Raw genomic sequence first — 15,348 nt, forward strand, 5'->3', positions numbered from 1 at the left:
GAACTGGAGCGTTTTGTCCCCTAACCCTGACCCAGTGTCCCTTAACCCTGAACTGGAGCGTTTTACCCAGTGTCCCTTAACCCTGAACTGGAGCGTTTTACCCAGTGTCCCTTAACCCTGAACTGGAGCGTTTTACCCAGTGTCCCCTTAACCCTGAACTGGAGCGTTTTCACCCAGTGTCCCCTAACCCTGAACTGGAGCGTTTTACCCAGTGTCCCTTAACCCTGAACTGGAGCGTTTTTACCCAGTGTCCCCTAACCCTGAACTGGAGCGTTTTCACCCAGTGTCCCCTAACCCTGAACTGGAGCGTTTTACCCAGTGTCCCTTAACCCTGAACTGGAGCGTTTTCACCCAGTGTCCCTTAACCCTGAACTGGAGCGTTTTCACCCAGTGTCCCCTAACCCTGAACTGGAGCGTTTTCACCCAGTGTCCCTTAACCCTGAACTGGAGCGTGTTTCACCCAGTGTCCCTTAACCCTGAACTGGAGCGTTTTACCCAGTGTCCCTTAACCCTGAACTGGAGCGTTTTACCCAGTGTCCCTTTGAACTGGAGCGTTTTACAGTGTCCCTTAACCCTGAACTGGAGCGTTTTACCCAGTGTCCCTTAACCCTGAACTGGAGCGTTTTACCCAGTGTCCCTTAACCCTGAACTGTGTCCCTTAGCGTTTTACCCAGTGTCCCTTAACCCTGAACTGGAGCGTTTTACCCAGTGTCCCCTAACCCTGAACTGGAGCGTTTTACCCAGTGTCCCCTAACCCTGAACTGGAGCGTTTCACCCAGTGTCCCCTAACCCTGAACTGGAGCGTTTTACCCAGTGTCCCCTAACCCTGAACTGGAGCGTTTTCACCTAGTGTCCCTAATAGTGAACTGGAGCGTTTTCACCTAGTGTCCCTAATAGTGAACTGTATTGAATACAACAGTATTTGTCAATCAGAGAGAAGAGAGGGCAAGTGTTCCGTTTCCACACCAGAAATATTTTGAACCCTCTTCCTGAGCACACTTCCTGAGGAAAATGAGAATAAACACACACACACACGCACGCACGCACGCACGCATACACACACATAAACACACACATATACACACACACACACACAGCCGAACGGACACTCACACACACACACACAAACACACACAATACAAATGCACACACAGCAAATGTCCTGTTGTGGGTCACACCTGTGAGGTCAGTTCCTGTTGTGGGTCACACCTGTGAGGTCAGTTCCTGTTGTGGGTCACACCTGTGAGGTCAGTTCCTGTTGTGAGGGAGTGGCAGGCGTGGCAGCGGAAAGGTTTGAGTCACGTCAACTTCTATAGACCGTGTTCTCATCAACCAGCAGAACACAGCCACACCAGGACAATAAGAGACAGAGTAGCATGGAAACAACCAGGACAACCAGGACAATAAGAGACAGAGTAGCATGGAAACAACCAGGACAACCAGGACAATAAGAGACAGAGTAGCATGCAAACAACCAGGACAATAAGAGACAGAGTAGCATGCAAACAACCAGGACAATAAGAGACAGAGTAGCATGGAATCAACCAGGACAACCAGGACAACAAGAGACAGAGTAGCATGGAATCAACCAGGACAACCAGGACAACAAGAGACAGAGTAGCATGGAAACAACCAGGACAACCAGGACAATAAGAGACAGAGTAGCATGCAAACAACCAGGACAACCAAGACAATAAGAGACAGAGTAGCATGCAGACAACCAGGACAATAAGAGACAGAGTAGCATGGAATCAACCAGGACAACCAGGACAACAAGAGCCAGAGTAGCATGGAATCAACCAGGACAACCAGAGCCAGAGTAGCATGGAATCAACCAGGACAACCAGGACAGCCAGGACAACCAGGACAACCAGAGCCAGAGTAGCATGGAATCAATCAGGACAGCCAGGACAACCAGGATAACCAGGACAACCAGAGCCAGAGTAGCATGGAATCAACCAGGACAACCAGAGCCAGAGTAGCATGGAAACAACCAGGCCAACCAGGACAACAAGAGCCAGAGTAGCATGGAATCAACCAGGACAACCAGGACAACAAGAGCCAGAGTAGTATGGAAACAGCCAGGACAACCAGAGTCAGAGTAGCATGGAATCAACCAGGACAACCAGGACAACCAGAGTCAGAGTAGCATGGAAACAACCAGGACAGCCAGGACAACCAGGACAGCCAGGACAACCAGGACAGCCAGGACAACCAGGACAGCCAGGACAACCAGAACAACCAGGACAACCAGAGTCAGAGTAGCATGGAAACAACCAGGACAGCCAGGACAACCAGGACAACCAGGACAGTCAGGACAGTCAGGACAGTCAGGACAGTCAGGACAACCAGGACAGTCAGGACAACCAGGACAGCCAGGACAACCAGGACAAACAGGACAACCAGAGTCAGAGTAGATACTCGTGGATTGAGTGTGGATTCCAGGTCAGGGTTCAAAGACCCAGTCAGTTGTCTAGTAAAAAACACTTCAACGCATAATAACACATTTATAACCCATCTCCCTTCTGTCTTCAGCATTTTCAATGTAAGAGCAGATTTATTTAGTATGGAAGCCATGTTGATTGAATCCTGTCTTCCTCTCTAGATAGTCAGCAGGCTGGTGATGCAGAACGATAATATGTTTATACCCCCATCCCTCCTTCTCTTCTCCTCCCTCCCTCCCTCCCTCCCTCCCTCCCTCCCTCCCTCCCTCCCTCCCTCCCTCCCTCCCTCCCTCCCTCCCTCCCTCCCTCCCTCCCTCCCTCCCTCCCTCCCTCCCATCCCTCCCCCTCTCTCTCTCTCTTCTCTTCCTCCCTCCCTCCCACCCTCCCATCTCTCTTCTCTTCTCTCTCTCTCCCTCCCTCCCTCCCACCCTCCCTCTCTCTTCTCTTCTCTTCCTCCCTCCCTCCCTCCCTCCCTCCCTCCCTCCCTCCCACCCTCCCATCTCTCTTCTCTCCTCCCCTCCCTCCCTCCCTCCCACTCTCCCCTCTCTCTTCTCTTCTCTTCTCTTCTCTTCTCTTCTCTTCTCTTCTCTTCTCTTCTTTTCTCTTCTCTTCTCCCTCCCTCCCTCCCTCCCTCCCTCCCTCCCTCCCTCCCTCCCTCCCTCCCTCCCTCCCTCCCTCTCTCCTCTCCTCTCCTCTCTCATCCCTCCCTCCCTCCTCTCCCTCTCCGCTCCTCTTCTCCCTCCCTCCCTCCTCTCCTCTCCTCTCCCCTCCTCCCTCCCTACCTCCCTCCTTCTCCTCTCCCCCCCTCCCTCCTCTCCTCTCCTCTCTAGATAGTCAGCAGACTGGTGATCCAGAACGCCAGTGTATCAGTCATGTATAAATGTTCTGCTAACAACAAAGTGGGTAAAGACCAGAAGCTGATATACTTCTATGTGACCAGTGAGTATTTCAACTTATTTCCTTCTCTTGGTTTAGCATACAAAGTATTATACAGTAATATGCAGTATATATACATTAATAAATAGATCTGCCATGTTGTAATAGTAGTGGTAATAGTTTGTGTAGTAATACAACAACTATAAAAACATTTTGAACCATAGAGCCCTCGAAATCATAAACAAAATAATCTAATCCCCTCCCTCCCTCCTCCAGCTATCCCAGAAGGGTTCAGTGTAGAGCTGGGTCCGTCTGAGGAACCTCTGGAGCAGGAGGAAGTGTCGCTAAGCTGCATCGCTGACAACTACACCTATGAACAGCTCACCTGGTACAGACTGGACCCGCAGGTAACAGCTCACCTGGTACAGACTGGACCCGCAGGTAACAGCTCACCTGGTACAGACTGGACCCACAGGTATCAGCTCACCTGGTACAGACTGGACCCACAGGTAACAGCTCACCTGGTACAGACTGGACCCGCAGGTAACAGCTCACCTGGTACAGACTGGACCCGCAGGTAACCGCTCACCTGGTACAGACTGGACCCCCAGGTAACAGCTCACCTGGTACAGACTGGACCCACAGGTAACAGCTCACCTGGTACAGACTGGACCCGCAGGTAACAGCTCACCTGGTACAGACTGGACCCGCAGGTAACAGCTCACCTGGTACAGACTGGACCCGCAGGTAACAGCTCACCTGGTACAGATTGAACCCCCAGGTAACAGCTCACCTGGTACAGACTGGACCCACAGGTAACAGCTCACCTGGTACAGACTGGACCCGCAGGTAACAGCTCACCTGGTACAGACTGGACCCGCAGGTAACAGCTCACCTGGTACAGACTGGACCCGCAGGTAACAGCTCACCTGGTACAGACTGGACCCGCAGGTAACAGCTCACCTGGTACAGACTGGACCCGCAGGTAACAGCTCACCTGGTACAGACTGGACCCGCAGGTAACAGCTCACCTGGTACAGACTGGACCCGCAGGTAACAGCTCACCTGGTACAGACTGGACCCACAGGTAACAGCTCACCTGGTACAGACTGGACCCACAGGTAACAGCTCACCTGGTACAGATTGAACCCGCAGGTAACAGCTCACCTGGTACAGACTGGACCCACAGGTAACAGCTCACCTGGTACAGACTGGACCCGCAGGTAACAGCTCACCTGGTACAGACTGGACCCACAGGTAACAGCTCACCTGGTATAGACTGGAACCACAGGTAACAGCTCACCTGGTACAGATTGAACCCCCAGGTAACAGCTCACCTGACTTATCCCTCCCTTATCCATCCTCTCTCTCTCTCTCTCTCTCTCTCTCTCTCTCAATTCAATTCAATTCAATTCAATTCAAGGGCTTTATTGGCATGGGAAACATGTGTTAACATTGCCAAAGCAAGTGAGGTAGATAATATATAAAGTGAAATAAACAATAAAAATTAACAGTAGACATCACACATACAGAAGTTTCAAAACAATAAAGACATTACAAATGTCATATTATATATATATATACAGTGTTTTAACAATGTACAAATGGTAAAGGACACAAGATAAAATAAATAAGCATAGATATGGGTTGTATTTACAATGGTGCGTGTTCTTCACTGGTTGCCCTTTTCTCGTGGCAACAGGTCACAAATCTTGCTGCTTTGATGGCACACTGTGGTATTTCACCCAGTAGATATGGGAGTTTTTCAAAATTGGATTTGTTTTCGAATTCTTTGTGGATCTGTGTAATCTGAGGGAAATATGTCTCTCTAATATGGTCATACATTGGGCAGGAGGTTAGGAAGTGCAGCTCAGTTTCCACCTCATTTTGTGGGCAGTGAGCACATAGCCTGTCTTCTCTTGAGAGCCATGTCTGCCTACGGCGGCCTTTCTCAATAGCAAGGCTATGCTCACTGAGTCTGTACATAGTCAAAGCTTTCCTTAATTTTGGGTCAGTCACAGTGGTCAGGTATTCTGCCGCTGTGTACTCTCTGTTTAGGGCCAAATAGCATTCTAGTTTGCTCTGTTTTTTTGTTAATTCTTTCCAATGTGTCAAGTAGTTATCTTTTTGTTTTCTCATGATTTGGTTGGGTCTAATTGTGCTGCTGTCCTGGGACTCTGTAGGGTGTGTTTGTGAACAGAGCCCCAGGACCAGCTTGCTTAGGGGACTCTTCTCCAGGTTCATCTCTCTGTAGGTGATGGCTTTGTTGTGGAAGGTTTGGGAATCGCTTCCTTTTAGGTGGTTATAGAATTTAACAGCTCTTTTCTGGATTTTGATAATTAGTGGGTATCGGCCTAATTCTGCTCTGCATGCATTATTTGGTGTTCTACGTTGTACACGGAGGATATTTTTGCAGAATTCTGTGTGCAGAGTCTCAATTTGGTGTTTCTCCCATTTTGTGAAGTCTTGGTTGGTGAGCGGACCCCAGACCTCACAACCATAAAGGGCAATGGGCACTATGACTGATTCAAGTATTTTTAGCCAGATCCTAATTGGTATGTTGAAATTTATGTTCCTTTTGATGGCATAGAATGCCCTTCTTGCCTTGTCTCTCAGATCGTTCACAGCTTTGTGGAAGTTACCTGTGGCGCTGATGTTTAGGCCAAGGTATGTATAGTTTTTTGTGTGCTCTAGGGCAACAGTGTCTAGATGGAATTTGTATTTGTGGTCCTGGTGACTGGACCTTTTTTGGAACACCATTAATTTGGTCTTACTGAGATTTACTGTCAGGGCCCAGGTCTGGCAGAATCTGTGCATAAGATCTAGGTGCTGCTGTAGGCCCTCCTTGGTTGGTGACAGAAGTACCAGATCATCAGCAAACAGCAGACATTTGACTTCGGATTCTAGTAGGGTGAGGCCGGGTGCTGCAGACTTCTCTAGTGCCCGCGCCAGTTCGTTGATATATATGTTGAAGAGGGTGGGGCTTAAGCTGCATCCCTGTCTAACCCCACGACCCTGTGTGAAGAAATGTGTGTTTTTTGCCAATTTTAACCGCACACTTGTTGTTTGTGTACATGGATTTTATAATGTCGTATGTTTTACCCCCAACACCACTTTCCATCAGTTTGTATAGCAGACCCTCATGCCAAATTGAGTCGAAGGCTTTTTTGAAATCAACAAAGCATGAGAAGACTTTGCCTTTGTTTTGGTTTGTTTGGTTGTCAATTAGGGTGTGCAGGGTGAATACATGGTCTGTTGTATGGTAATTTGGTAAAAAGCCAATTTGACATTTGCTCAGTACATTGTTTTCATTGAGGAAATGTACGAGTCTGCTGTTAATGATAATGCAGAGGATTTTCCCAAGGTTACTGTTGACGCATATTCCACGGTAGTTATTGGGGTCAAATTTGTCTCCACTTTTGGGGTGATCAGTCCTTGGTTCCAAATACTGGGGAAGATGCCAGAGCTAAGGATGATGTTAAAGAGTTTTAGTATAGCCAATTGGAATTTGTTGTCTGTATATGTGATCATTTCATTGAGGATACCATCAACACCACAGGCCTTTTTGGGTTGGAGGGTTTTTATTTTGTCCTGTAACTCATTCAATGTAATTGGAGAATCCAGTGGGTTCTGGTAGTCTTTAATAGTTGATTCTAAGATCTGTATTTGATCATGTATATGTTTTTGCTCTTTATTCTTTGTTATAGAGCCAAAAAGATTGGAGAAGTGGTTTACCCAAACATCTCCATTTTGGATAGATAATTCTTCGTGTTGTTGTTTGTTTAGTGTCTCTCTCTCTCTCTCTCTCCAGGCGCTGCAGGATGAGCGTGGTAAACCCCTGGAGCTGGACTGTCGTAGTGTCCACCTGTACGCTGACCGCCTAGATGGACAACTGACCTATCAGGAGCAGTCTAACAGCTGGGTCCTGGAGATGACTATAGCTAGCATCACACTACAGGATGAAGGGAACTATGTCTGTGAGGTTCAGAATAGGAGGAGCCGAGAGAAACACTGTCTACGCAAATACATATCGGTTAAAGGTGAGAGGGAGAGACAAACACAGGGACGTCTACACTCTTAGAAAAAAGGGTTCTTCAACTGTCCCCATAGGAGAACGCTCTATGGATCCTAGATAGAGCCCTTCTTGGTTTAAGGGAGAACCTTTTGGAAAGGGTCCCTCAGAGGAAGGGATTAAATATAGACTAGTCACTCAGAGGAAGAAATTAAATATAGACTAATCGCTCAGAGGAAGGGATTAAATATAGACTAGTCCCTCAGAGGAATAGATTAAATATAGACTAGTCACTCAGAGGAAGAAATTAAATATAGACTAGTCCCTCAGAGGAAGGGATTAAATATAGACTAGTCCCTCAGAGGAATAGATTAAATATAGACTAGTCACTCAGAGGAAGAAATTAAATATAGACTAGTCCCTCAGAGGAAGAAATTAAATATAGACTAGTCACTCAGAGGAAGAAATTAAATATAGACTAGTCACTCAGAGGAAGAAATTAAATATAGACTAGTCCCTCAGAGGAAGGGATTAAATATAGACTAGTCCCTCAGAGGAATAGATTAAATATAGACTAGTCCCTCAGAGGAAGGGATTAAATATAGACTAGTCCCTCAGAGGAAGGGATTAAATATAGACTAGTCACTCAGAGGAAGAAATTAAATATAGACTAATCGCTCAGAGGAAGGGATTAAATATAGACTAGTCCCTCAGAGGAATAGATTAAATATAGACTAGTCACTCAGAGGAAGAAATTAAATATAGACTAGTCCCTCAGAGGAAGGGATTAAATATAGACTAATCCCTCAGAGGAAGGGATTAAATTTAGACTAATCCCTCAGAGGAAGGGATTAAATATAGAATAGTCCCTCAGAGGAATAGATTAAATATAGACTAGTCCCTCAGAGGAATAGATTAAATATAGAATACTCCCTCAGAGGAATAGATTAAATATAGACTAATCCCTCAGAGGAAGGGATTAAATATAGACTAGTCCCTCAGAGAGGAATAGATTAAATATAGACTAGTCACTCAGAGGAAGAAATTAAATATAGACTAGTCCCTCAGAGGAAGGGATTAAATATAGAATAGTCCCTCAGAGGAATAGATTAAATATAGACTAATCCCTCAGAGGAAGGGATTAAATATAGACTAATCCCTCAGAGGAAGGGATTAAATATAGACTAATCCCTCAGAGGAAGGGATTAAATTTAGACTAATCCCTCAGAGGAAGGGATTAAATATAGAATAGTCCCTCAGAGGAATAGATTAAATATAGACTAGTCCCTCAGAGGAATAGATTAAATATAGAATACTCCCTCAGAGGAATAGATTAAATATAGACTAATCCCTCAGAGGAAGGGATTAAATATAGACTAATCCCTCAGAGGAAGAGATTAAATATAGACTAGTCCCTCAGAGGAATAGATTAAATATAGACTAATCCCTCAGAGGAAGGGATTAAATATAGACTATTCCCTCAGAGGAAGGGATTAAATATAGACTAGTCCCTCAGAGGAAGGGATTAAATATAGACTAGTCCCTCAGAGGAAGGGAATAAATATAGACTAGTCCCTCAGAGGAATGGATTAAATATAGACTAGTCCCTCAGAGGAAGGGATTAAATATAGACTAATCCCTCAGAGGAAGGGATTAAATATAGACTAGTCCCTCAGAGGAAGGGATTAAATATAGACTAATCCCTCAGAGGAAGGGATTAAATATAGACTAGTCCCTCAGAGGAAGGGATTAAATATCAAATCAAATCAAATCAAATTTGATTTGTCACATAGACATGGTTAGCAGATGTTAATGCGAGTGTAGCGAAATGCTTGTGCTTCTAGTTCCGACAATGCAGTAATAACGAACAAGTAATCTAACTAACAATTCCAAAAAAACTACTGTCTTATACACAGTGTAAGGGGATAAAGAATATGTACATAAGGATATATGAATGAGTGATGGTACAGAGCAGCATAGGCAAGATACAGTAGATGATATCGAGTACAGTATATACATATGAGATGAGCATGTAAACCAAGTGGCATAGTTAAAGTGGCTAGTGATACATGTATTACATAAGGATGCAGTCGATGATATAGAGTACAGTATCTACGTATGCATATGAGATGAATAATGTAGGGTAAGTAACATTATATAAGGTAGCATTGTTTAAAGTGGCTAGTGATATATTTACATCATTTCCCATCAATTCCCATGATTAAAGTGGCTGGAGTAGAGTCAGTGTCATTGACAGTGTGTTGGCAGTAGCCACTCAATGTTAGTGGTGGCTGTTTAACAGTCTGATGGCCTTGAGATAGAAGCTGTTTTTCAGTCTCTCGGTCCCAGCTTTGATGCACCTGTACTGACCTCGCCTTCTGGATGACAGCGGGGTGAACAGGCAGTGGCTCGGGTGGTTGATGTCCTTGATGATCTTTATGGCCTTCCTGTAGCATCGGGTGGTGTAGGTGTCCTGGAGGGCAGGTAGTTTGCCCCCGGTGATGCGTTGTGCAGACCTCACTACCCTCTGGAGAGCCTTACGGTTGAGGGCGGTGCAGTTGCCATACCAGGCGGTGATACAGCCCGCCAGGATGCTCTCGATTGTGCATCTGTAGAAGTTTGTGAGTGCTTTTGGTGACAAGCCGAATTTCTTCAGCCTCCTGAGGTTGAAGAGGCGCTACTGCGCCTTCCTCACGATGCTGTCTGCGTGAGTGGACTAATTCAGTTTGTCTGTGATGTGTATGCCGAGGAACTTAAAACTTGCTACCCTCTCCACTACTGTCCCATCGATGTGGATGGGGGGGTGTTCCCTCTGCTGTTTCCTGAAGTCCACAATCATCTCCTTAGTTTTGTTGACGTTGAGTGTGAGGTTATTTTCCTGACACCACACTCCGAGGGCCCTCACCTCCTCCCTGTAGGCCGTCTCGTCGTTGTTGGTAATCAAGCCTACCACTGTTGTGTCGTCCGCAAACTTGATGATTGAGTTGGAGGCGTGCATGGCCACGCAGTCGTGGGTGAACAGGGAGTACAGGAGAGGGCTCAGAACGCACCCTTGTAGGGCCCCAGTGTTGAGGATCAGCGGGGAGGAGATGTTGTTGCCTACCCTCACCACCTGGGGGCGGCCCGTCAGGAAGTCCAGTACCCAGTTGCACAGGGCGGGGTCGAGACCCAGGGTCTCGAGCTTGATGACGAGCTTGGAGGGTACTATGGTGTTGAATGCCGAGCTGTAGTCGATGAACAGCATTCTCACATAGGTATTCCTCTTGTCCAGATGGGTTAGGGCAGTGTGCAGTGTGGTTGAGATTGCATCGTCTGTGGACCTATTTGGGCGGTAAGCAAATTGGAGTGGGTCAAGGGTGTCAGGTAGGGTGGAGGTGATATGGTCCTTGACTAGTCTCTCAAAGCACTTCATGATGACGGATGTGAGTGCTACGGGGCGGTAGTCGTTTAGCTCAGTTACCTTAGCTTTCTTGGGAACAGGAACAATGGTGGCCCTCTTGAAGCATGTGGGAACAGCAGACTGGTATAGGGATTGGTTGAATATGTCCGTAAACACACCGGCCAGCTGGTCTGCGCATGCTCTGAGGGCGCGGCTGGGGATGCCGTCTGGGCCTGCAGCCTTGCGAGGGTTAACACGTTTAAATGTCTTACTCACTTCGGCTGCAGTGAAGGAGAGACTGCATGTTTTCGTTGCAGGCCGTGTCAGTGGCACTGTATTGTCCTCAAAGCGGGCAAAAAGTTATTTAGTCTGCCTGGGAGCAAGACATCCTGGTCCGTGACTGGGCTGGGTTTCTTCCTGTAGTCCGTGATTGACTGTAGACCCTGCCACATGCCTCTTGTGTCTGAGCCGTTGAATTGAGATTCTACTTTGTCTCTGTACTGGCGCTTAGCTTGTTTGATAGCCTTGCGGAGGAATAGCTGCACTGTTTGTATTCAGTCATGTTACCAGACACCTTGCCCTGATTAAAAGCAGTGGTTCGCGCCTTCAGTTCCACACGAATGCTGCCATCAATCCACGGTTTCTGGTTAGGGAATGTTTTAATCGTTGCTATGGGAACGACATCTTCAACGCACGTTCTAATGAACTCGCACACCGAATCAGCGTATTCGTCAATGTTGTTGTCTGACGCAATACGAAACATCTCCCAGTCCACGTGATGGAAGCAGTCTTGGAGTGTGGAGTCAGCTTGGTCGGACCAGCGTTGGACAGACCTCAGCGTGGGAGCTTCTTGTTTTAGTTTCTGTCTGTAGGCAGGGATCAACAAAATGGAGTCGTGGTCAGCTTTTCCGAAAGGGGCGGGGCAGGGCCTTATATGCGTCGCGGAAGTTAGAGTAACAATGATCCAGGGTCTTTCCACCCCTGGTTGCGCAATCGATATGCTGATAAAATTTAGGGAGTCTTGTTTTCAGATTAGCCTTGTTAAAATCCCCAGCTACAATGAATGCAGCCTCCGGATAAATCGTTTCCAGTTTGCAGAGAGTTAAATAAAGTTCGTTCAGAGCCATCGATGTGTCTGCTTGGGGGGATATATACGGCTGTGATTATAATCGAAGAGAATTCTCTTGGTAGATAATGCGGCCTACATTTGATTGTGAGGAATTCTAAATCAGGTGAACAGAAGGATTTGAGTTCCTGTATGTTTCTTTCATCACACCATGTCACGTTAGCCATAAGGCATACGCCCCCGCCCCTCTTCTTACCAGAAAGATGTTCGTTTCTGTCGGCGCGATGCGTGGAGAAACCCGCTGGCTGCACCGCTTCGGATTGCGTCTCTCCAGTTAGCCATGTTAGTCCAGTTAGCCATGTTAGTGAGGGACTATATAGACTAGTCCCTCAGAGGAAGGGATTAAATATAGACTAATCCCTCAGAGGAAGGGATTAAATATAGAATAGTCCCTAATTCCCACACTAATGCTTCATGTCCTGACACCTTTATTTCTCCACCCCCCTCCTGCTGATTCGTCTCTTTGCCCTTCAGTCAATTTGGAATGAACTATTTCTCTCCTCTCCTCTCCTCTCCTCTCTCTCTCTCCTTTCCTCTCTCCTCTCTCTCTCCTCTCCTTTCCTTTCCTCTACTCTCTCTCCTTTCCTCTCCTCTCCTCTCTTCTCCTCTCTCCTCTCCTCTCTCTCTCCTTTCCTCTCTCCTCCTCTCCTCTCCTCTCCTCTCCTCTCCTTTCCTCTCCTCTCCTCTCTCTCTCTCTCCTCTCTCTCTCTCTCCTCTCCTCCTCTCCTCTCCTCTCCTCTCCTCTCTCCTCTCCTTTCCTTTACTCTCCTCCCTCTCCTCTCCTCTCCTCTCCTCCTCTCTCTCTCCTCTCTCTCTCTCCTCTCCTTTCCTCTCCTTTCCTCTCCTCTCTCTCTTCTCCTCTCTCTCCTCTCTCTCTCCTTTCTCCTCCTCTCCTCCTCTCTCCTTTCCTCTCCTCTCCTCTCTCTCTCTCTCCTTTCTCCTCCTCCTCTCTCTCTCTCTCTCCTCTCCTCTCTCCTCCTCTCCTCTCCTCTCCTCTCCTTCCTCTCCTCTCTCTCTCCTCCTCTCCTCTCCTCTCTCTCCTTTCCTCTCTCTCTCTCTCTCTCTCCTCTCTTTCCTCTCTCTCCTTCCTCTCCTCTCTCCTCTCCTCTCCTTTCCTCTCCTCTCTTCTCTCTCCTCTCTCTCTCTCCTTTCCTCTCCTCTCTCTCCCTTTCCTCTCCTCTCCCTCTCCTCTCCTCTCCTCTCCTCTCCCTCTCCTCTCCTCTCCTCTCCTCTCTCCTCTCCTCTCCTCTCCTCTCCTCTCCTCTCCTCTCCTCTCCTCTCCTCTCCTCTCCTCTCCTCTCCTCTCCTCTCCTCTCCTCTCCTCTCTCTCCTCTCTCTCTCTCTCCTCTCCTCTCTCTCTCTCTCCTCTCCTCCTCCTCTCCTCTCTCCTCTCTCTCTCTCCTCTCTCTCTCCCCCCCTCTCTCCTCTCTCTCTCTCCTCTCCCCTCCTCTCCTCTTCTCTCTTTCTCTCTCTCCTATCATTCTATCCCCTTCAGCTCTAGAAGCCCCCTGGTACAGACACAACCCGACCAATCAGACAGTGAACATCAGTGAGTCTCTCCTGATGGAGTGTGATGTAATGGGAACTCCTTCACCACACCTCTCCTGGTTCAAAGACAACCAGCCCCTGCACCAAATGTCAGGTAGGTACACACACACACACACACACACACACACACACACACACACACACACACACACACACACACGTGTTTAGTCAGAGCATTTTGATTTTATGTTGTTTTTTATTTAACCAGGTAGATCAGATCACCTTTATTTAACCAGGTAGACCAGATCACCTTTATTTAACCAGGTAGACCAGATCACCTTTATTTAACCAGGTAGATCAGATCACCTTTATTTAACCAGGTAGACCAGATCACCTTTATTTAACCAGGTAGACCAGATCACCTTTATTTAACCAGGTAGACCAGATCACCTTTATTTAACCAGGTAGACCAGATCACCTTTATTTAACCAGGTAGACCAGATCACCTTTATTTAACCAGGTAGACCAGATCACCTTTATTTAACCAGGTAGACCAGATCACCTTTATTTAACCAGGTAGACCAGATCACCTTTATTTAACCAGGTAGACCAGATCACCTTTATTTAACCAGGTAGACCAGATCACCTTTATTTAACCAGGTAGACCAGGTCACCTTTATTTAACCAGGTAGATCAGATCACCTTTATTTAACCAGGTAGACCAGATCACCTTTATTTAACCAGGTAGACCAGATCACCTTTATTTAACCAGGTAGACCAGATCACCTTTATTTAACCAGGTAGACCAGATCACCTTTATTTAACCAGGTAGACCAGATCACCTTTATTTAACCAGGTAGACCAGATCACCTTTATTTAACCAGGTAGACCCCATCACCTTTATTTAACCAGGTAGACCCCATCACCTTTATTTAACCAGGTAGACCAGATCACCTTTATTTAACCAGGTAGACCAGATCACCTTTATTTAACCAGGTAGATCAGATCACCTTTATTTAACCAGGTAGATCAGATCACCTTTATTTAACCAGGTAGATCAGATCACCTTTATTTAACCAGGTAGACCTGATCACCTTTATTTAACCAGGTAGACCAGATCACCTTTATTTAACCAGGTAGACCAGATCACCTTTATTTAACCAGGTAGACCAGATCACCTTTATTTAACCAGGTAGACCAGATCACCTTTATTTAACCAGGTAGACCAGATCACCTTTATTTAACCAGGTAGACCAGATCACCTTTATTTAACCAGGTAGATCAGATCACCTTTATTTAACCAGGTAGACCAGATCACCTTTATTTAACCAGGTTGACCAGATCACCTTTATTTAACCAGGTGGACCAGATATCCTTTATTTAAGCAGGTGGACCAGATCACATTTATTTAACCAGGTAGACCAGATCACCTTTATTTAACCAGGTAGACCAGATCACCTTTATTTAACCAGGTGGATCAGATCACCTTTATTTAACCAGGTAGACCAGATCACCTTTATTTAACCAGGTAGACCAGATCACCTTTATTTAACCAGGTAGACCAAATCACCTTTATTTAACCAGGTAGACCAGATCACCTTTATTTAACCAGGTAGATCAGATCACCTTTATTTAACCAGGTAGACCAGATCACCTTTATTTAACCAGGTAGACCAGATCACCTTTATTTAACCAGGTAGACCAGATCACCTTTATTTAACCAGGTAGACCAGATCACCTTTATTTAACCAGGTAGACCAGATCACCTTTATTTAACCAGGTAGACCAGATCACCTTTATTTAACCAGGTAGATCAGATCACCTTTATTTAACCAGGTAGACCAGATCACCTTTATTTAACCAGGTAGACCAGATCACCTTTATTTAACCAGGTAGATCAGATCACCTTTATTTAACCAGGTAGATCAGATCACCTTTATTTAACCAGGTAGATCAGATCACCTTTATTTAACCAGGTAGACCAGATCACCTTTATTTAACCAGGTAGACCAGATCACCTTTA

General features: G+C 46.4%; 1 protein-coding gene across 1 annotated transcript in view; it reads left to right on the forward strand.

The window, feature by feature from the left end:
- LOC112238407 (vascular endothelial growth factor receptor 3-like) overlaps positions 1-15,348 on the forward strand; it is a 192,023-nt gene that overhangs the window by 141,581 nt on the left and 35,094 nt on the right. The window contains exons 12-15 of the mRNA XM_042326337.1: positions 3,275-3,383; positions 3,597-3,727; positions 7,132-7,360; positions 13,333-13,479. Coding sequence (XP_042182271.1) covers positions 3,275-3,383; positions 3,597-3,727; positions 7,132-7,360; positions 13,333-13,479 — 616 coding nt within the window. The remainder of the gene's footprint in view (positions 1-3,274; positions 3,384-3,596; positions 3,728-7,131; positions 7,361-13,332; positions 13,480-15,348) is intronic.

The sequence above is a fragment of the Oncorhynchus tshawytscha genome, linkage group LG08 (genome assembly GCF_018296145.1).
Source record: "Oncorhynchus tshawytscha isolate Ot180627B linkage group LG08, Otsh_v2.0, whole genome shotgun sequence".
NCBI classification, from domain to species: Eukaryota; Metazoa; Chordata; class Actinopteri; order Salmoniformes; family Salmonidae; genus Oncorhynchus; species Oncorhynchus tshawytscha.